Source organism: Pteropus medius, unplaced genomic scaffold (assembly GCF_902729225.1).
Source record: "Pteropus medius unplaced genomic scaffold, Ma_sr-lr_union100, whole genome shotgun sequence".
Taxonomy (NCBI): domain Eukaryota; kingdom Metazoa; phylum Chordata; class Mammalia; order Chiroptera; family Pteropodidae; genus Pteropus; species Pteropus medius.
In genome coordinates this window covers 881030-901737 of record NW_024349225.1, presented here as the reverse complement: position 1 = coordinate 901737, position 20708 = coordinate 881030, and the positions used below count along the sequence as shown (strand labels likewise).

At 39.3% G+C, this 20708-nt stretch overlaps 1 protein-coding gene across 3 annotated transcripts in view; it reads left to right on the top strand.

The window, feature by feature from the left end:
• The window catches only part of INTS7 (integrator complex subunit 7), a 55744-nt gene extending 37048 nt beyond the window's left edge, over positions 1-18696 (top strand). For 2 of the 3 annotated variants that reach the window (XM_039881147.1, XM_039881144.1), the window contains 8 exons: positions 4370-4576; positions 6886-7080; positions 7461-7564; positions 8578-8646; positions 10638-10770; positions 12398-12496; positions 13865-14050; positions 17228-18696. In XM_039881147.1, coding sequence (XP_039737081.1) covers positions 4370-4576; positions 6886-7080; positions 7461-7564; positions 8578-8646; positions 10638-10770; positions 12398-12496; positions 13865-14050; positions 17228-17515 — 1281 coding nt within the window. In that variant the 3' untranslated portion in view covers positions 17516-18696. The remainder of the gene's footprint in view (positions 1-4369; positions 4577-6885; positions 7081-7460; positions 7565-8577; positions 8647-10637; positions 10771-12397; positions 12497-13864; positions 14051-17227) is intronic. The other variant, XM_039881145.1, reaches the window with a different exon arrangement.
• Positions 18697-20708: the final 2012 nt, after the last annotated feature.

The following is a 20708-nucleotide window of genomic DNA, read 5'->3' as shown; positions in this document are numbered from 1 at the left end:
CATACATAATCTGTCTTGTTCTAAGAATAATAAATTTAAACCTCTTCTATTTTGGAGGACGACTTCTGTTAGTGAATCGACTTGAAGTTCTAGCCTACTGAGCTCAGTTAAATTTAAGGGTTCCTACCCCGACATAGTAAGGGGGTTTTTGGGTTTAGGCACAACCCGCAATCTTGTCCTATGTCTAGGGTGGTGTTACTTAAGACCTTGTGTATTGTCATCAGCAAAGTTATTAATGCTCCTTCTGATTTTGGTTGTGGCTGGTCGAATGCATGGGCTAAAGAGGAAAAAAGGAAGAAACAAAGGGTTATACTTATGTATGCTTCAGTCTTAGTCTTAATGGCCTGTCTTCCTGAGCTGTCCACTCTCGTGCTGCCTTCACATGGGAGTGATGAATCCATGATGGAATGCCGTCTACTTTAACTGCAGTGGGCATCGTCAGGTAGACAGTGAAGGGTCCTTTCCATTTGGGTTCTAGTCCCTTGGAAGTGAACTTTGAATCCACACAGAGTCCCCAGGCTGAAACTGATGGGGAAGTCTGTCCCCTGGGGCTGAGTGGGCAGCACGAACCCAGGACCAAATCTCCTTCTGTACACTTTGAAGGGCCTATAAAGATTTAAGTAAGACAAGGTTACGTAGTTCTGCCTTTTTCTCATCTTCTATTCTAGGTACTAAAGGTGGGGGTTTTCCAAAGAAAATTTCAAATAGAGTGAATCCATTAATATACAGAGTACACCTGGCTTGGAGAAGAGCAAAGGGGAGAAGTTCTACCCAGGTCCCACCAGTTTCTAATCCTTACTTGACTAATGTCTCTTTTAGGGTCTGATTCATTCGCTCTACTTGGCCCGAACTTTGGGGCTGGTAGGCGCAGTGGAGTTTCCATTGCAAATTTAGGTAGCTAGCCAATTGTTGTGATACCTTTGCTACGAAGGCTGGCCCATTATCTGACCCTAAAGTTCCAGGGAGACCAAATTGAGGGGGGATTTCTTCTAGTAGTTTCTTAGTAACTACTAAGGCAGTCTCTTTCCTGGTAGGGAAGGCCTCTACCTATCCTGAAAAGGTGTCTATAAAAGCAAGTAAATATTTGTAGCCCCCCACAGTCGGAGTTACCTCAGTGAAATCTACTTCCCAGTGGTCCCCCGGATAAGTTTCTCTTTCCCTATGCCTAGGTTTTTCTGTCTTTCCCTTTTTTGGGCACAAGCCGGGCACCGTGAGGCAATCTCTTCTGCAATTCTTCTCCCTTCTAACAAGTGAAAGTAGGAGGTCTAAAGCTTGGAGCATCTTAGTTTGCCCTAGGTGTGTGGTCTGGTGTAGTTGGTGGAGGTGAGTCCTTCCAAGGGCCGTGAGAGCCCGATTTTTCTTTCTGGGTTTGTCCACCATCCCTGTTGGTTCCTAGTGGCTCCCTTATCTTGAAAATATATGTTCTTCTTCTGCCGTATAGGTCGGAGACGGAGGCAGTTCTGGGTAAGGGACAACAGTTAGTAGATGTGGTGAGGGCCCCACTGGCCTTGTGGCTGCTGTTCTTGTCTCTGCATTGGCTCATCGGTTTCCCTCAGCCTCAGGACTATTTTCTTTTTGATGTCCTTTACAAAGAACAATTGCAAGAGTCTTAGGTATCTATATGGCTTCAAGTAAGGCTGAGATCTCTCCCTTGTTCTTGATGTCCTTCCCAGCTGAAGTCAGAAGCCCTCTTTCCTTTTAGATGGCTCCGTTTACATGTGTAGTGGCAAAGGCATATCGGCTGTCAGTGTATGTTATGACTGCCTTATCCTTTCCCCATCTTACTGCCTTAGTGAGGGCGATGAGTTCTGCCTTTTGGGCAGAAGTCTTATGGGGAAGAGCTTGTGACCAGATGGTGCCAGTTAGAGTTACAATCAGTGCCCCAGCATACCTCCTTCCTTCCTGCATGAAGCTGCTCCCGTCCGTGAACAGAACTTCATCGGCCTCAGGCAGAGGGGAGTCTTTGAGGTCTGACTGCAAGGAACACACAGCGTCAGTGAAATCTGTGTAGTCATGAAGCGGAGTCTTGGGGGTCTGGGTCTGGCAACGGATTGGCTGGGTTGATAACAGTAGTTTTGCATTTTAGCCATACGTTTGGGGTCATCCAGTGCCTCCCTGTTGTTGAACACCTTCTGGGCTATCTCAACAAGTTGAGACAGGTTCATTCCTGTAAATCCTTTTCATTTTTGCAATTTACGCCAGATATCAGGGGCTGCCTGAGTAGCAAAGGCTATATTAATTGCCTGCTGGTTCTCAGGGGCCTCAGGATCAATGGGGGTGTATACCCAGTACGCCTCATTTAAGAAAAGCTCCAGGAGATTCCTGAGGTCCCTGTATAACTTCAGTTACCTTAGAAAGGTTAGTTGGCTGGCAAGCAGCCACCCTAATTCCCCCAATTAGAATCTGGTCGTACCGATCTAATGCCATTCTCCCTGCCTGAGAATTGTGTCCCCAGTCTGGGCGGATGGAGGGAAATTTCTCCTCAGTCTGTTCCTGTGTTTCCTCAACTCCCCTCCCTCCCGCAGCTATCTTTTGTGTTTCAGTCTGAATGCGTCCACGTTCTTCCGCGGTAAAGACGGTAACTAAAAGCTGTTGACAATCGTCCCAAGTGGGCCAGTGAGTCTGAAAGACACTTTCTAAGAGTCCTATTAATGCCTGGGGTTTCTCAGAGACAGGCGGATTCTGTGCCTTCCAGTTGTTCAGGTCACTAGTCGAGAAAGGCACGTAAACCATAAAGGGCCTGTCAGTGTGATGCCCCTGGGGTGGTGCTTCTCGCCAGAGAGAACAGCCAGGGTGGTGGTATCGGCCGGTGCCCCGCCCAGAGCAGGAGCAGGAGGCCCCTAAGGATTACCTGCCCGTGCCTGGGGAGGTGAGGTGGTGCTATTGGGCCTGTGTTGTCCTGGATTATAGGGTGGGGGAAAGTCACTGTCCTCCGGTGGAGATTTCGGGGTACCCACAACTAAAACTCGCACTCCTAGAGAGAGCATACCGGTGGAGCCAAGGAGGGGGGTTCTGAACAAGATTTAACCATTGATCAATGTAGGGAAACTGATCAGGATGTCCCAGGTCTCCTGTGACAATCTTCCAAACGTTCCTCACTAAACCCTTGTCAAAGGAGCCCTGTGGAGGCCAGTTTACACCAAAAGACGGCCACTCGACTTCACACAATGTTCTTAGTCTGCCTGGAGAAAACTTTATGCCATAATCAGCTCCCTCTACAAACCCTTCTTTGAAATGTCAGAGAAGACACCCCAAGGGTTTCTCCTGTGAACTCAAGACTCCCTCTATCACTTGCGCAGAAAACACAAAACAGACACTCAGACAAGAACAATTACCGGAGTGTAGGTGGACCCAAAGAAGTCCGCCACCTACAACATAGATAAGACCAAAGACAATAGACAAAACCGGAAAACAGGGCACAGGAGGTGGCGTCCCGCGGCCTGGCCATGGTCTAGGAGATATGACTGTGTCCAGTCTCTCCACTGACCGGTCAACAGAAACAGGAAGGTACTTTTTATCCAGACACCAAGGCCTCAGAGATTCTAGATTCCCATTGGGACCAGGAATAAAGAGCGCGTCCTAAAAGTTGCATCCCTGACGATTGTACTGACCCGTCACAGCATTCAAGGGCCCTGGAAGTCTCAGGTTGGCCACCCCTTTGAATCCATAACAGGGACAGCAACCGCTTCGGAGGCCGGTCTGGTCTTAGATCCCAGGGCCACTCCCTGAGATCTCGCTGGGGCCTCCAAATATTGTAGCCACCAGCCCCCAAAAGACACACAGACCACCAGAAATCAGTGAGTTATAAGAATCACACTCTTTATTCAGCCAGCTGGGTCTGCCACGGGTACACAGACCCCAAATTAAGCAGCCCCGAAATGTAGAGGTACAGGGCTTTTAAGCCGTAAATCCCATTCCTCATTCTGTCTTAAAAACAAAGGTCTATTTTTCTCCTATTCACTACCTGTCAACCCACAGATCGGGTGTGCAAGTGGGGGTACAGAAGCAGAAAGCTTATTGTTAGAATGTTATATTTCCATGGGTGATAGCCTATGTTCCCATGAGCGATAGCCTATATTCCCATGGGCCAAGCAGTAATTTTCCAGCCAGCACAGGGTTATAGTTAATTCCATTCATTTTCTCTTCAGAAGTTTTTAGTGAAGAACTGCAGGCATTAGGTTACGTAAAAGCAGCTCAGCATATTTCTCTGAGGAAATACTTAGACTGAGTCTCAAAGAATTATATAATACGAGGAATGACTGTTCAAGCTTATCCAGGATTTAGGTTTGTCTTTTAGCTGCTACATCAACTAATTCTTTTTCTTTCTTCTTTTTCTTTCTTTTTCTTTTCTTTTCTTTTTTTTTTCCAGGGTAATCATGACATGGCCAAAGAGCTTTATCAGAGTTTGCTGACTCAGGTTGCCTCAGAACATTTCTACTTCTGGCTGAATAGTTTGAAGGAGTTCTCACATGCAGAACAGTGTCTCACTGGGTTGCAAAAGGAAAATTATAGTTCAGCACTTTCTTGCATTGCTGAGTCTTTAAAATTCTACCACAAAGGGATTGCATCCCTAACGGTAAGTCCTTTTAATTCTCCGTTGGTGATGACGACTTACATGAAAATGATCTCTCTTCTTTTATTATTCTATTTTAATTACATTGAAAAACCTGCTGATACATATTTGGCAATATTAAAGTCATAAATAGGACATGGAAGTAAATCTTTAACCCTTTCCCCACTTTTTAACATTCATAGATTGGTGGAAGTTTATCTTGTTTTTATCAAGTACCAGGAAACACATAAGATTGCTGAATCCATATAGAAAGGATAAGTGGAGATAGACTCCTCCCTTTCCAGAATCCTATTAGTAAGACCCCAGCCTGGGGCACGACCACCATCATACACAAACCTCCCACCCATCTCACACCTGGCAGCTACTCACTAAGAAACTAGAGTTTCTTGCTTTGTGGGTAAAGAAGAAATTATCAAGCATGCATAATGTGTCACTTTTTATTCCTCTGTAATAGCCTCCTACTTCAAATTAACAGCCAGCTAAACTTTCCATTTTCTCTGCTGAGAAAGTAAGGGCATTGCAGAGAAGGCAGACTCTTAACATTTCTTGTTTCTTTGAAATCAGTTATATTCCTAAGTAAGAACCTGTTCCCTAAAATGAGCATTTTCTGTATTAATGCAAGGACTTTTTCTCCTTAAAAGTAAAGAGCTTACATAATTAACATTAAGCATTTTTTAGCTATTGTCACACAACTTTTAAAATTGCATGTCTTTAGATGGGACCATAAAACTTTTGGTACCTGTTTATATACATTTATCACATAATCTAAGATATTTTTAATGATGAGCATCCCAAAAGAAATGCTTCAAAGCAGAACAAAGAATAAACAGATCACACACACACACACACACACACACACACACAAAACAGGATATTCAGAATATGGGTACATATCTTTTGAATTATGATTTTTTTTGGCTGTGATTGATTGTTGTTTTAAAACAGGAGTATAGGAACGGCTTCTCTCCATTTTAAAGGGTAGCATTGACTACTATGATTCTTTCCTCTTGATTATTATCTGAAAAGATTGTCGTTGCCTGTTATCAGGCTAATAAATGCCTCAGAAAATCAAAAGTTACAGTTATTGGTTCCAATCAGTTGAATTATTTTCTAGTTTATATAGAGCAGAAAATTGTTAATTGTTCAGTATAGTAAATGATGAAAACTGTGAAACGGGCCCACAAAACTGTGAGGCAGATCGAATTAATATTATGAAAACCCCTGTTGAATATTTAATAGTCTTTTAATGATTTGTGTGGTATGTGTATTTAATGAGGCTTGGCAGTAATTAAGGACTGAATTCTGACATAGGACGAAAGTACTCATTGACAAACAGAAGACTCTTGTTTTAGTCTCTACTCTGCCATTAACACTTTGTGACCCAAGGCAGGTTGTTGAGCCTCCAATTATCTTTTTTTCAAATGGAGTTCTTTATTTCAACAGACTTATAAGTATTTGCTGCATGCCATACACAAGTATATGGATAAAAAAAAAATCAGGAGATGATTCTCTGTTTGCGAGTAGTCTGAGGGAAGACAGCGTGAGCCCTACAGTCATTTGGAACTTCTCAGGTTTCTGATTATACTGTGCTGTCAGGGTTTTTTTAAACATTTTGTATTTACTCTGTACATTCGGCAAGTGTGGATTTGATGATAGCTTTCTGTCTTTTTAACCAAGAAGGTATGAACATGGACTGCCCTTTTACTCTCTGACCTGTGACTGATCTAAGGTTCAAGGATGCTGAGGGTCCTTTTCTAAAGTCACGTATTAGAATTCATTTCCTCACAGCTGTGGAACTTGTGGAAGCTTCAAGGCCAACAGGAGAATCTCTCACCTTCAAGACCCTCTTTTAATGGGCTTACCAGATTAGGAGAAATCTACTCAGAATAATCTCCCTTTATTAATATGAACTCACTTCATTAGGGACCTACATGAGATCCTCAAAAACTATCACCTTTGCCATTTTCCCTTAGAAGCACTTTACAGGTTCCGCCCAAACTCAAAGGGAGGAGATTAAATAAAGTGTGGATACCCGTGGTCATCAATCTGAGGAACCATCTCAGTATTCTGCCTACAGTGGTGGGTTTTTAATTTATTTTTTATTTTTGTTTTTATTAAATATCGATTAGGTATAATATCTACATATATATTATATAGGGTATATAAAGAAAACACAACAAATATATCCAAGTATACCCAGTATCCAGCTTAGGAAATGGGACATTAACATTGCCTTTAAAGTTCATTCGTGTACTGTACCATCTTGCTGCTGTGTTTATCTTGTCTTAAATATATCTTTTTTTTTTTTCCAGGCTGCCAGTACACCACTGAATCCTTTAAGTTTTCAGTGTGAATTTGTAAAACTCAGGATTGACCTTCTACAAGCCTTCTCGCAACTTATCTGTACTTGTAATAGCCTAAAGACAAGCCCCCCACCTGCAATTGCCACAACAATTGCCATGACCTTAGGGAATGACCTTCAGAGGTGTGGTCGCATCTCCAATCAGGCATGTCTTAACTTTATTTTCAGTGCAGTTTTTATTTACACTTTAGAGGTTTTTGAGGTAGTTGTGAGATGAAAAATTCTCAACTTTAAAAATCAGTGGTTTGACTCAGAGACATTAAAATCAAATTCTTATCAACTCATCTGTCTTGCCAGAAATAGGCTGATGTCTTATTAGAACAACAAAGTGATTGATGATGTCTCACTAGATGGTACGTGTATATATATATAAACAGAAGGGACATATAATTTTTAAAGAAACTTTGAGATGTTTATAACCATATTAATTATTTTAATAGAACTTAAGGTAAAATGTGTTTTTTTGTTTATATAATAATGATAGCATGTTTGTTTATCACAATTAATATTTTTCCTTCTTTATAGATGAAACAGTCCATGGAAGAATTCCGAAGCCTTGCTTCCCGATATGGAGATCTTTATCAGGCATCTTTTGATGCCGATTCAGCAACTTTGAGAAATGTAGAGCTGTATCCTAAACTTGCCTTAGTATTTCTGTTCTTTGAAGTATTCTTGTAAACATGGAGTACATAATTCAGATATGCTTAACTAAAAAATATCAGATCCGCCTGTAGATTTACTATAATTAATAATTTTTTCCTTTGGAATCTAAAATGATCAGTATAATTTTACTTTTCAGCTTTAAGCAGGCTTTTTTAAAAGCGGTGACTCAATGGTGGTCTTTCTCCACCTCCAGAAAGAGCATCCACAACCCAAGTCCTAGCAGTGTTGCATATTTGGTACATAATTGAGCTACAACAGATAACACAAAACATCTTCCCACCAGAGAACCATTTTCCGTTTTGCCTCACCTTCCTTTTTCATAGCTAATAACCCTAGTTCCCATCACCTTTGTTAAAGATCTATTCAATAGTTTTGGTCATCACTTTTGTCCCCTGAGCCCTCTTTAAGTTTTCCATATTATTAGCAGCCTCAAATCCTTTTTGAAAGGAAGGAAGAGATAAATTGTTTTTCAGTTTTAGGACCTATAACTCCATAGTTCTTGGCATTTCAGTTTACTGATGGAAAACCTAATGAATGCTGTGGACCCTCTCCCCTAAAAAGGCATATATGCATGTACTCCTTAAATTTGCGTAGTTTCAGGTACGTCAGCAGACGCCTTGGGCCCCAGCTTAGAGTCCACTCCACAGACTTTGTTATTGTTAGCTTTTGTCAATGAAACCCCCATATCTAAGACAGATTAAAAACAGTCTCTGTGATTGAATCACAGAGCCTGTTGCTTGGTTCCCCCTTCTCACATTAGGCAGCCTCTGAAGTACCCTGGGACAGAATTTGAGAATCATTATTTCAGACAACATATAGCCCTTAAAAGAAAAAAAAAAGCTCTAGACTATTTGAGTCTATCATATATGGTTACCTACACTAAAAGTATGATCCTCACGTTGACTTATTTAATATTCAGATAATCTAAAGGCAATAGTGAATTTGTGTATTTTCAGGTATAACCTTAACATTAATCCAGACAGCAGCAGAGCTGTTTGCTGATATCTCACGCAATAGAAGCTCTGATTTTGGACCCGGAATCTGCAAGGTATTTCTAATAATAGTTTACATTAAAGAATACTTTCAGATATGTTATCTTACTAATCATCACAACAGTGTTTTGGAAGAGTTATTATAGAAGAAGAAACAAAGAAGAAGAGCTTCTCCAGCATTTGCCTAAGGTCACATAGCTAGTAACAAAACCTGGATTTTTTTGACCGCATTGTTTACTTGCCTCCTGCCCCCTGTCTTCCCAACATTGACTTGGAAAAATAAGGGAGAAGAAATTATTTGAATTTGAATGTTTTTTCTTCTTTTTGAACATTTTCTTCTTGTATATTGTAACTAAAGTTGGATATGAAAATTTGAGTTAATTATATAATAAGGCATGAACTTGAAATTTTTATAATTTGGTTTCTCAAACAAAAAGACATTCTTGTTTTTGCTTTATTAAAATTTTTCTCCCCTCCGCTATTAACTAATGAATTTTTCAAAGTATTTATAAAAGAATAATCCATTCTTTTTTCCCATTATAGTATTCTCTTTTGGAATATGCATTTTCAACTGTCTATAATTTCCAATCTAGTAAGGCCTGAGATTCCAAGACCAAATTCTTCAAAAATAATATAGTCAACAATGCATTTTAAATTTCTCTACCCTAAAACGTGAACTTACCGTTTCTTTTCAGGGCAATAACCAGATCCTTGCCTTCTCTTGGACTAGGCTACCTGGTTATTTTTTTTTTTCTTCACTCATCTGATCAATTTTAGTATTTTTAACTTATTTTTCCATTTATCCTTCTGTCGTCTATGTTTATTTTCTCCTTGGTTTACAGTGTTTGACTAGTAGTGTGTTGGTTTGTTTTGTTTTTTTTTAATAAGCTCCTCCCTTTTAAATTGGAAGATGTTCTTAAACCTCTGTATTTTCCAGTCTTTGCCAATTAATTGATACTTCCAGGCTCACATTATTTCTCATCGTGCCATACTTATGTAACATCCTATAACACAAACATCATTGCACTACTGGTTGACATAATAGAAATTAGTGTTTCTCTTGATTAACTTTTTATCAGAGAGATAGGCACATGGTCGGCAGGGATGGGGTGAAGGGAGTTTTCTAGCTAGCTCGCACATACTGCTCGCTCACCCCCTCCCCTTGCTACCACTTCTCTTCACTCTTTTCCATCCCCTTTTTCATCCCCAAAAGCATCTCCCTAAACTTTGTCCTTCATAGCAATGAAAAATTGGGGGAAAAAAAGCTTGTACCTTGAAGGGCGAGTTCTTTGGGTTTCATTTGCAAGTGTACAACTGCAAGGAGTAGATTCTTTCTAAAACTTCCATTCTTGATAGTATATATTTGTGCCTTCCATGTAAAGAAAGACCTACTGCTGAAGTGAACCTCAAGTGAGGCATGACATTGATGTTTCACTGTAGTTTTTACAAAATCTATGTATCTGTTTCATAGCCTAGAAGGTTTTTTTGGAGAAGAGACCTTGTCTTATTCAACTGTTTATTTCTAGCAGCTAACAGAGTGTCTGAGCCAGTATCAATAAGCGTGAGATAGAGTCGGGGAGATGTTTGTAATCATGAATGTTATCTACCTCATACCAACTTTTCAGGATTATCAGAAAAAAAATATTTTGAGATGCTCGTCCATTACATTTTTCTATTCCAACTTCTTATTCAGTCTGTCATGATTCCTTTGTACTTAACCTTTATTTCTACTGCCTAAACAGTAAGAGAATGACTTCAGAGACAAGGTTTAAATACTTTTTTATACTCCTTAACAACCGAAGTGATTAAGACTTGTATAATTTAAAGTCAGGTGTGGGTTTGAATTTCACCTTGTCACTTACTAGTTATGTGACTGAAGGCAAAATTACTTAACCTCTCCAAGCCTTTTTCCTCATCTATGAAATGAAATTACCAGTATGTACTTAATTTAAAGATTAAATGAGAATGTGTAGAAAGTACCTGACACATTTTGACATTAATATAGTTACTATTTTGGTTCATTAGTTGATGTTGATTTTGACTTCAGTTTCCAGGAATATGGATCTACTGGAACAGCCCATGCTGATAGTGAATATGAGAGAAGAATGATGTCTGTGTATAATCATGTCTTGGAGGAGGTGGAATCACTCAATCGGAAATATACCCCTGTTTCTTATATGGTAAGTGGCATTTGTTTACTTGAGTTTTTATGACGTGGAAGTGGGTTTTTATCCATCTCTGGCACTTACTAAAACTGTATGACTCCAACAGATTAACCTCTCTGTGCCTGTTTCCTCTGTGCCTGTTTTATAACAGTTTATAGTACCTACCTCCCATTGTTATAAGGATAAAATGAGATAATGATCCATGAAAGCACGTAGCTCATCTGTAGTTGCTCCATAGTCACATTAACATGTCAAATCTGCTCTGCCAGAATGCAGATAAAACTCTTTTTCTTTTTTAACAAGTTAACTGAAGTTGCAGTTATTCTCAAACGTGGCTACACGTTAGAACCACTTTGGGAGCTTGTTAAAAAATACATCAGTATCTGGGCCCCACTTTAGACCAATTAACTATATGAATCTGTGCAGTTGAGGCCCAGGCATTAGCATTTTTAAAAGCTCCCAAGTGATTCTGTTATGCCACCAGGGTTGAGAACCACTGGCTAATTGAAACAGAAGGAACTGGGCTTGTTATCTGACCGGCAGAAAATCAGTTCCTACCAAGTGGTGTCATTGATACCTTTTAGTATACTTGTCCACCTTTAGCCCACTGATTTCTGCTGCCTTTGGCTCTGCTGAGCACTGGCTATTTATTTAGTCTTCTCCTCTGACTTCCCAGTCACAGAATAGACTGACACATTCTCACCCAGATATTCTCCTCCCTGTCTGGCCATTCTCCAGTGTCTTAGTTCAGGCTCTTATAACAAAATACCATAGACTTGGTAGCTTAAACAACATTCATTTCTCATAGTTTTAGAGGCCGAGAAGTCCAGGATCAAGGTGCTAGCCAGTCCAGTTCCTGGTTAGGTCCCCTTTGCTGGCTTGCAGACTGCCGCTCTCTTACTGTGTCCTCATGTGTCGGAGAAAGAGCGAGCTCTGGTCTGTCTCTTCTTATAAGGACACTAATCCCATCATGGGGCCCTATCCTCATGACCTCATCTAAACCTAGTCACCTCCCAAAGCCCCTGCCTCCAAATACATTGAGAGTTAGGGCTTCACCATAGGAATTTGGAGAAGATAACGTGGATTCAGTCCATAACACCCTGTCTTTGAACTTCGCTCCTTGGAGAGTTTTTCTTGCCCTGCCTGCACATTAGGTGCTGGTATTCCCTGTAGCTCTCTTCCATTTCCTGCTCTTCTCATTCTGTTCTCTCATCAGTTTAGCAAGTGTTTTAGAAGAAATCGGCAGGATATAATGTTAAAGAGATTAGATTTTAAGGACACTCCTTGACATACAGCTTACCACATAATATTGTCAATACATATTTGCTGAATTGAATTAAAACAAGTAACTGTTTGACACTGAGATTAGTTGCTAAGGGAGACCGTAAAGATTATCTTTGAAGTAAACACACATCTGTATGAGACATTGATTAAATTATTTTCATGTTCCTTCTGAGCTGCACCCTAAGAAACTAAGTAGATGCTAAATGGTAACTCAAGTCTGGTGGTATTATTGTTACTGATTTTGTTATCTATGCAAGTGTTGGTAGTTTTTAAATTTCTTCTAGAAAGTACCATTTCTTGATGAAATTTGGACATTTATTATCTTTTGATTCAGTTTCTCTTTTTTCCCCCCCACTAGCATACAGCATGCCTCTGCAATGCCATCATTGCTTTGCTGAAAGTTCCTCTTTCATTTCAGAGATATTTTTTCCAGAAACTGCAGTCTACCAGCATTAAGGTAATATAGGAAGAATACTGAGGTTAATATAGATTAAAAACTCAGTTATCTTCCACAGGTTAAGTGGGAGGGACATGGCTCTTCTTCAGGATCTTACCTTTGGTTTTGATGAAACTTATGCCCTTTAGTCGTAAGCCTTTCTTCCCTTTACCAGCTGGTTTGGTGAAGGAAGTGGAATACCTGTCAGTACCAAATGCTGTGAGACACACGTTTGGGTACCTGGAGCTCTGTCCCTTGGCTCTCTACTCCAAGAATAAATTGAGTGGTTTTCATCATAGTAGCCTACAAAGTTCTTGAACTGAGTCCACCTCTGATCAGCCTATTCAGACCCAACTTTGAATGATTCAGGTCTAGTAAAACATCTCCAGGCCTACCTCCAAAGTACTTTTGTCTTTGAATAACAAGTTTTGAGGAGCTGGCTAATGAGTAGAGTTAGTATTTTAATATATTTAAGCCACTAAAATTCAAAAGCTGTTTTTGATTCAAAGAATTGGGAATTCTAGGGAAAGCGGAGAAATTGTCACTTTTGAAAGATTTCCTGGATTATCCCTGTCAGTAAATATCTTCCATGCACTTTTGCACCCATTCTGATGCTTTTGGTTGCAAATAACAAACAACAAAGCATGCCATTTCAAAATGACCTGAATAATAAGGAAAATTAATTAGCTAGATTTGAAGTCCTAAGGGGGCAGGTTTCCAGAGTTGATTACTTCAACGGCTCAGCATTATCAAAAAGACCCAATTTTTTATCTTTTCGTTTAACAAGACTTGACTTTCTATAGTTGAAATGTATTGGGGATTTTTAATATATTTTTAAAGAAAAACTACGCTAATGAGAGGTTTAAAATATTATTTGGTTCATGTGTAGTAACTGACTTTTATACTATGGTACTTGGTTGTGTATGTAATCTTAGAATTCAAGTTCATTTGCCTTTGAATATAGTCAATTTAAAATTACCTAAGACCAAAGAGACAGCAGCTAGACAAGAAAATTTACAGTTTTTTTCCCTACTAGACTTGGTTTATTGTCAAAGAAATGTACCCCCCACCCCAGAAATTGGGAGAACAGTGCCTTTGCTATTCTCTAATCCTCTGTTACCCTCAAAAAGAACGGGGGTTTGGGGTACAAAAACAACACAAAACTGGGATATTTAAAGGAGGCATTAGGGATAAGCAACTTTTGACTTTAAAGGTGACATCTCTCTGGTTTGTCAGCAGTCAGGTCATTAGGGTGTTTGTGTGCGTGCGGGCGTGTGCACGTGTGTTTGTGTGGTGTTTTAACCTATAACTAACCATTAGCATAGACATGTTTGTTGGAAGGAAGCTTGTTCTTGGTTGTTAGCATTTATTTTAATGTTGTTATTCCAGCTTGCTCTGTCACCATCCCCACGGAACCCTGCAGAGCCCATCGCTGTCCAAAATAACCAGCAGCTGGCGCTGAAGGTGGAAGGAGTGGTTCAGCATGGATCCAAACCAGGACTTTTTCGCAAAATTCAGTCTGTCTGTCTGAATGTTTCTTCCACGCTACAGAGTAAATCTGGACAAGACTACAAGGTAATTTAGAAAAGAGGCAGATTTGTGATGTGAATTTTATCAACTCATTGATGGAAGTTTTCCAGCGTTTTTCACGGTTAAGCAGATTGCAGTTCTTCCCAAGGGATCAGATGGGCATGAGTTAAAAGTACACATTGGGGTCTGAGGTGCTAATGAACAACACATCTCTTTTCCCTGCTGGAACCAGTTGATAAACGAAGCATCCAGGCAGAGAGCAGACTATGAGTGTTATTAGAGCCGTGAGAATCCTAGCTCAGGTGCCTGGTGGCAAGGACTTCCTGGCCTTGTACCTTTAAAGTGAATTTTCCTACCCAGTCTCAGCCAGTACACACAAGAGCCTGCCCCTGTAAAACTGATGGCAGGAAAGAGTACCCGGAAGCCCAGAGAAGAAGGAAGGAGAAGGTGCTGAGCTCCCCGTGCCAGTTCCCACCCTGAAACTTACAGTCAGCAGGATCCACCTCCCCTGGAGACCAGCACTGTTCATCTGACAAAAGGTCCCGCCATGTGACGGGAAACGTCAGGAGTGGAGAATAAGCGTCTCCCTCGCCCCCACTCCCCCAAAAGAACACATCTGGTTATTTTTTTCTATTTTAAGTAAATTTTAGCATTTTCAAAAAAAAAAAGTAGATAGCATTGACATACAGTGGTCAGATAAAGTAAAATCTTTCCTTATGGATATAACCATGGGAATTTGCCATTTTGAGAAATCATGAAGTAAGTTAACCAAAATCATTTTTAGTTTGTTCGCCAAAGCTAAGGTTCTGAATCTGTGCCCATGAAATACCAGTCTTCCAAATGTAGAATGCTCGTTCCTTTAAACATCTCCTTCCAATTCCTTGCAGGTTTATTCACAGTAAGTGGGGCATGGGATCAAGTACACAGTTGTGTGAACAGACTGTTCAGATGGCTAAATTGGTTGTGTCCAGGTTTATTGCAGTAGGCATGCCTGAATTGAGCTTTATCGCAAGGAAAGGGGTATCAGTAAAGATACAAAAAGGGAGTGTTTTATTCTCTTTGGTGGTTTTAGGCTAAAAAGCCAAGGAAGGTCTGGTTTAAGCCGTCCTCACCTTTACTTTGGTAACTTACTCTTTCTGCCACTGCCTAATCTGATAAGGCTCTGCCTTCATTCTCTTCTCGTCTTCTCTTTTGACTTTCGTGACATAAAACATGGCGCCTTATATAGACAATCAGTAAATATTTGGTGACTGATGAAAAAAATCATGTACTGTATTTAGAGTACAACTATTATGTTTGCGTGATCTCTGTTGTCACAGATCATAATGGGAATTCACATGGTTAACTTGTCCCTGTCTGCCACTTTTTCCTCACTTTGTGTTTGAAAGAACAGTAACCATGGTTCTCTTTGTTCCTTGTATATAATGATTTCTACTATTAAGAAAAAAAACATTTAAACTGGGAAGTACTGGTTTGGTGCTTGCTGATTTATCCCTTGAGAGGCATGACCTAAGTCAGGAAGTTGGTAGAAAAAGCTGTATTGTTCATGATTGTTTTGTAATGTTACTCTCGGTGAGTTTGCAACTTAAAGTGCATCATCTGTTCAGAGAGATCAGGTCGTTTTCTGGTCCTTTTAAGGAAGTTCTTGTTTGATAGACATAGTCTTGAGGGAAATAAAAACTCTAGAATAAAGTTGAATGTATAAACAACAACAACAACAACAACAACAAAAACAGGAAAAGACCTATAAATAATTCCAAGATATTAAATTGGTTGGTGACTTCTTTTCATTAATATTACAGGTAGATGACTCTGGAAAACTGGCCTCATGATAACTGTTTATTGAGACAAAGCTTCAGGGTGCATTTGTATAATTAATTATACAACAGAAACACACATAAACGTAGAGCAATCTAGTGAATTATTCATTAAGATTACCTTTATATGCATTCTCAGAATAAGTATCTCTTTGCCATACTTCATCTCGGGGAGAGCCAAGGATACACCAGCAGGTGTTATTCTGTTCTTTGAAGGTCAAGGGCACAAGTACCTAGCTAAATAAATGAGCCCACAAATCTGTATTACAACATATATTGCCATTCTGAACAAGACACTGATTAAGTGAGCAAATGTACAAGTTCGAAAGTTAATACTGAGGGAAGAATCACCATATTAAGAAATATAAAATCAGACTAGTTAGGAGGGAAAAAACCTAACTTACATATACTTTTTATGTTCCTTTAGTGTTATGTCTCTTAGATTTTAAACTCCCTGAAACAGGTTATTGCATCTTGTTTCTTCAGATTATCTCTTCATAGACTAAAGGAAGATGGGAATTGAAGTTGGGGTTGGGTATGCAAATGTAAGGGAGGAAAAATTTCTTTTATATCCTCCTAGAGTCTCCGCTGGGCCTAAGATTAAATTGACATTAAGGCAGAAATCAACAGGAGAAGAGCATACAAGTATTGCTAAAATTTTACATGTAGATGGGAGTCTTCACAAGAGAACAGAGACCCAGAGAAATGACCAGAGCAGAAAGCTTATATACCTTTTAGACACAGAAATGGTAAATTCATGACAAAATGACAAGACAAAGGGGTTTGGGCTTGGGGCAGTGTGTTGTGGGGAATTGACTAGATCTGTTGGGGCAGTGGGCAAGACTGGTAGGTTTGTTCATAGAGATCCATTTCAGTGTCGATTCTCAGTCTCTGGTGATAAGGATGTTTTTATCTTCCTGGTATAGGGAGGCTACCTTTCTCATGGGAGATTCTGTTGCCTGTTTCAGGTGAAAAGGAGCAGAGAGCCCTTCCTGCGTCTGTTGTTCTTAAGTGCCTTTAGCTAAAAATAATCAGTATGCCAAAGCAGCATGTTTTGGAGTGGCATGTCCTGAACTCCTTCACTAGGGAGAAAGGGCAGCATGTGCAGGAGTTGAGAAAGGCTCAAGGAGTTCGTTCTCCTCAAGGATAGGAGGCAGTATCACTTCATAACTAAAAGTAGGCTCTAGAGTTAGCCAGCCTAGCTCTACCACTCATTAGTTGTGTAAACTTGGAGAAATTACTTAACCTCTCTGCTTAGTTTCCTCATCTGTAAAGCAAGGATAATAATAGTACGTACCTCTTGGTTGTTTGCATGGCTTAAATAAGCACTCAGGCAGGACCTAGCTCATAGTAAGCACTCGATAAATGTTAGCTATTGTTGTTTTTAACAATTCTTTTATTGCAGATACCCATTGACAATATGACCAATGAGATGGAGCAGAGGGTTGAGCCTCATAATGATTACTTTAGTACTCAGTTTCTGTTGAACTTTGCTATCCTTGGAACACACAATATTACAGTGGAATCTTCAGTGAAAGACGCCAATGGTATTGTATGGAAGACTGGTCCCAGAACTACCATATTTGTCAAATCCCTGGAAGACCCTTATTCCCAGCAAATCCGCCTACAACAGCAGCAAGCCCAGCAGCCATTACAACAGCAGCAGCAACGGAATGCCTACACACGATTTTAGCCACGTGACGAGTGTACTACAGGCTTTACAGGAATCGATGAAATTGTCAAAAATAGTTTGCTTTTCCACATGGATTAAGATATGAAAGTTTTAATGCAGACTCTGTTTACTCATTGGTTTCTGCAATGTAATCTGAAAAATGATTTTTTTACCTTAAAAATTTCATTCGAGAGATATTTGGGTTACTAACCAGAAAGATTTTTTTCCCTTGTTCCTTTAACCAAGTCCTTTATCTCATATTTAACATTTTCATTCTTTTATTAGTGTTTTTACTGCTGCTGAGCCTTTTCTTTTTCACATATTGGGATCACTGAATTAGTAAATTTGACGGTTTCTCTACCAAAATATACTACTTGCTGCTTGACACAGGCCTCTAATTCTGAGCTATGCCTTGGGGAGTTCTGACCAGTAGGGTACAGGGTTCACCCGTAGTAGAAGAAACTGAGTCTTCCCGTGGGTGGACTTAGAAATGTCCCCTGAAACGTCCAGTTTCTGGGTTACGAGAGCAGGCAGTCTAGCAGAATTGAAACATCCTGCTATATATATATTATTTCAACTACTTACCTATCTGTTCTGTGCTAAAGCAATCTTAATTTATTGTTTTAGTATTTAATTGACCCAAAGAGCAGCTAGCAATTACATAGGAAGATTTGGAGATTAATAATTTTTTTTTTATTATGCGTGTGATTGTGTAGACTTTGTACATTGTTTCTAAGAGTGAAAAAAATCACTCACATTTAATATCTTATTGTTTTAAGGTAGGAGGGCAGATCTTTTCCTTTGATTGATTTAGTTTCTTCTTGGCAAGTTCTGTAACGCTAGACTTGATTGTCTAGAAAGGACCGTCTCCTTATAACCAACCTCAATTAGTTGAGATGCTCAGGGAATAGAAGTTTTCTGGTTAGCCAGAAAACTCCTTTTTTCTATTTCAATACTGGCTGAAAACCATTGTAAAATCTAATAATAGTATGCTTTCTTGTCTTAACACAGTGTACTAGATATAATTTAACTATTCTTTCTTGATTTGGGATCAGTCAGTGCTTTGGGATCATGATTTCTAAACATCAGGGATCACAGATTGCAGATATCGATGATATGGTCACTTAGGCTGGAATCAGCTCTGAATGTGAAGCAGACACATTCCTTGGAAGTTTCTTTTTAAAATAAATCTCTCAATTTCATTGTTTGTGTTTTGCCTTTTTCTCTTTAAAGTTGACATTGGCTCCGAGGAGGAATAGAGTTTAAAGTAAAAAATGTTTGGTTTTTTTTCCTTGTCATATGGCCTCTGCAGGTGAGGATTGATTGGCAACTCAGGTAGGTCCCTATAAGATCGCTTGGCTTCATGAGCTGTTGTCCCAGCACAACACATTTCACTGCCAGCAACCAGATCATTGTCCACTAATGACATCCCTCTAGACGTGGCCCAGTTGTACCCTAGTACATGGTGTTGCACAGTCGTGACAGTATCTGAGAATATAGCTTTAGGAAGAATTGCCCCTGCCCTTTTACCAGGTATAGAAAAAGCTGAGTCAAAAAGAATAGCTTCCACTTTGGGCTCTGACGAATTAGCTCTGTGACCTGGGGCAAGTCACTTCATCTCTATAGACTTTAGTTTCCTTATTTGTAAAATGAATGAATTAGACTGGATTACTTGACTCCAGTCTAGAGTTTTGTTATCAGGTGACTGACTGAAAGACTAAAGACCAGGAAAAAAAAGATTCTTAAATTGAGAAAACCCTTTTTTTCCCCCCACTAAATGGCTATTTTCAGAAGGAAGTTTTATGATGTCAATTTCAGGTTTTTGGTACTGTTTCAAGGCAGAATTCTCTAGAAAAGAAGCAAATCTTGAAAGCCTCCAGTTCTTCTAATTCCCTTTGAGAGCTTTCCAAATTTTATAATCTGATAAGATGTTTTTGATAGCTGTAGTTATAAACTCTTTGATTTGGCGTAGTATAGGCCCCTGGCACAAATTTGGGAAGGAATTATTTAAATAAAAACATTTAAATAGTTCAGAGTATGAAAATAACTCTGAAACAAAAGTCTCTTTTCAGTATGTCCATTAGGCCAAGGATTGGGACTCTGTCTGATTTTATGTTTATATCTGCTGCATTTTTGGCATCAACTATTAAACAGTTATTTGTAGTTCAGGGAAACTATTTATAATTTCCACACAACTCTAATGAAAAGCAAAATAAATACTCAAGGAATTACTCAGAAAAGAAAAATATACACAGCGATTATGAAGTGAGGACATTTCCTGAATTTAAAATTATGGATAATAAAGGCTCTGGCCAATGATGCTGGGATGACAGGAGTAATTTTCTCAGCGTTTAGTGACATTGCAGTATAACCAGGTGCTAAGAGCACAGCCTCTGGAGCCACACTATTTGGGTCCAAGTCCTAACTCTATCTAACTTTGTGACCTTGGACAAGCTATTTAATTTCTCTCTGACTCGGTTTCCATATTCCTAAAATTGGGAAGCATAATAGTGTTTCATGGGATAGGTGTGAGGATTAACTGAGTTAATATAGAATTAATATATGTAAAGCACTTGGAACGTGCCTAGCACATAATAAGTAGATATATAAGTGTTTGCTATCATTATTATCATCCTCACTTAGTATCTTTCCCAGTGTTAGATCAGTTCTAAATCTTAGCATTTTATTTTTTCAAAATAAAAGTTGTTTTTTTAGGCTACCTTCCCTTATATTCAGTTTGGGTACATTGAGTAATAACAAAATGACTTAATGATGACCTAAACAAAATGTAATTTCTGTCTTTTACTGTGCTGTAAATCCTACTTAATCGAAATATTTAAAGACAGACATACAAAGAAAATTATGGAAATACTTTCTAAAGCTACTGATTCCTTTCAAGGGTGATAGCAGGAGTGTATGGACTATTTAGAAATTAAAGTACTACTATTTTCCACTTTAAGAGATCTTGTGATATGACCTGTCTGATTCAGACCAACCAAGGTGTCAAGTAATTTGTAACTGGAGGCTATAAGTCACTTTTTACATTAAGATACGGTTCAAAGAAGAAAAAAGCAACCGAGCAAGATTCTTAGATTAGGGTCCCAGAGATGTCAGTTTAAGTTCCATTATAAGACTCACTTGCCGTGCATCCTTAGATAGGTCACTTGATCTTTCTGTGTCAATATCTGCCAGCAGTATTGAGACTAAGATGACC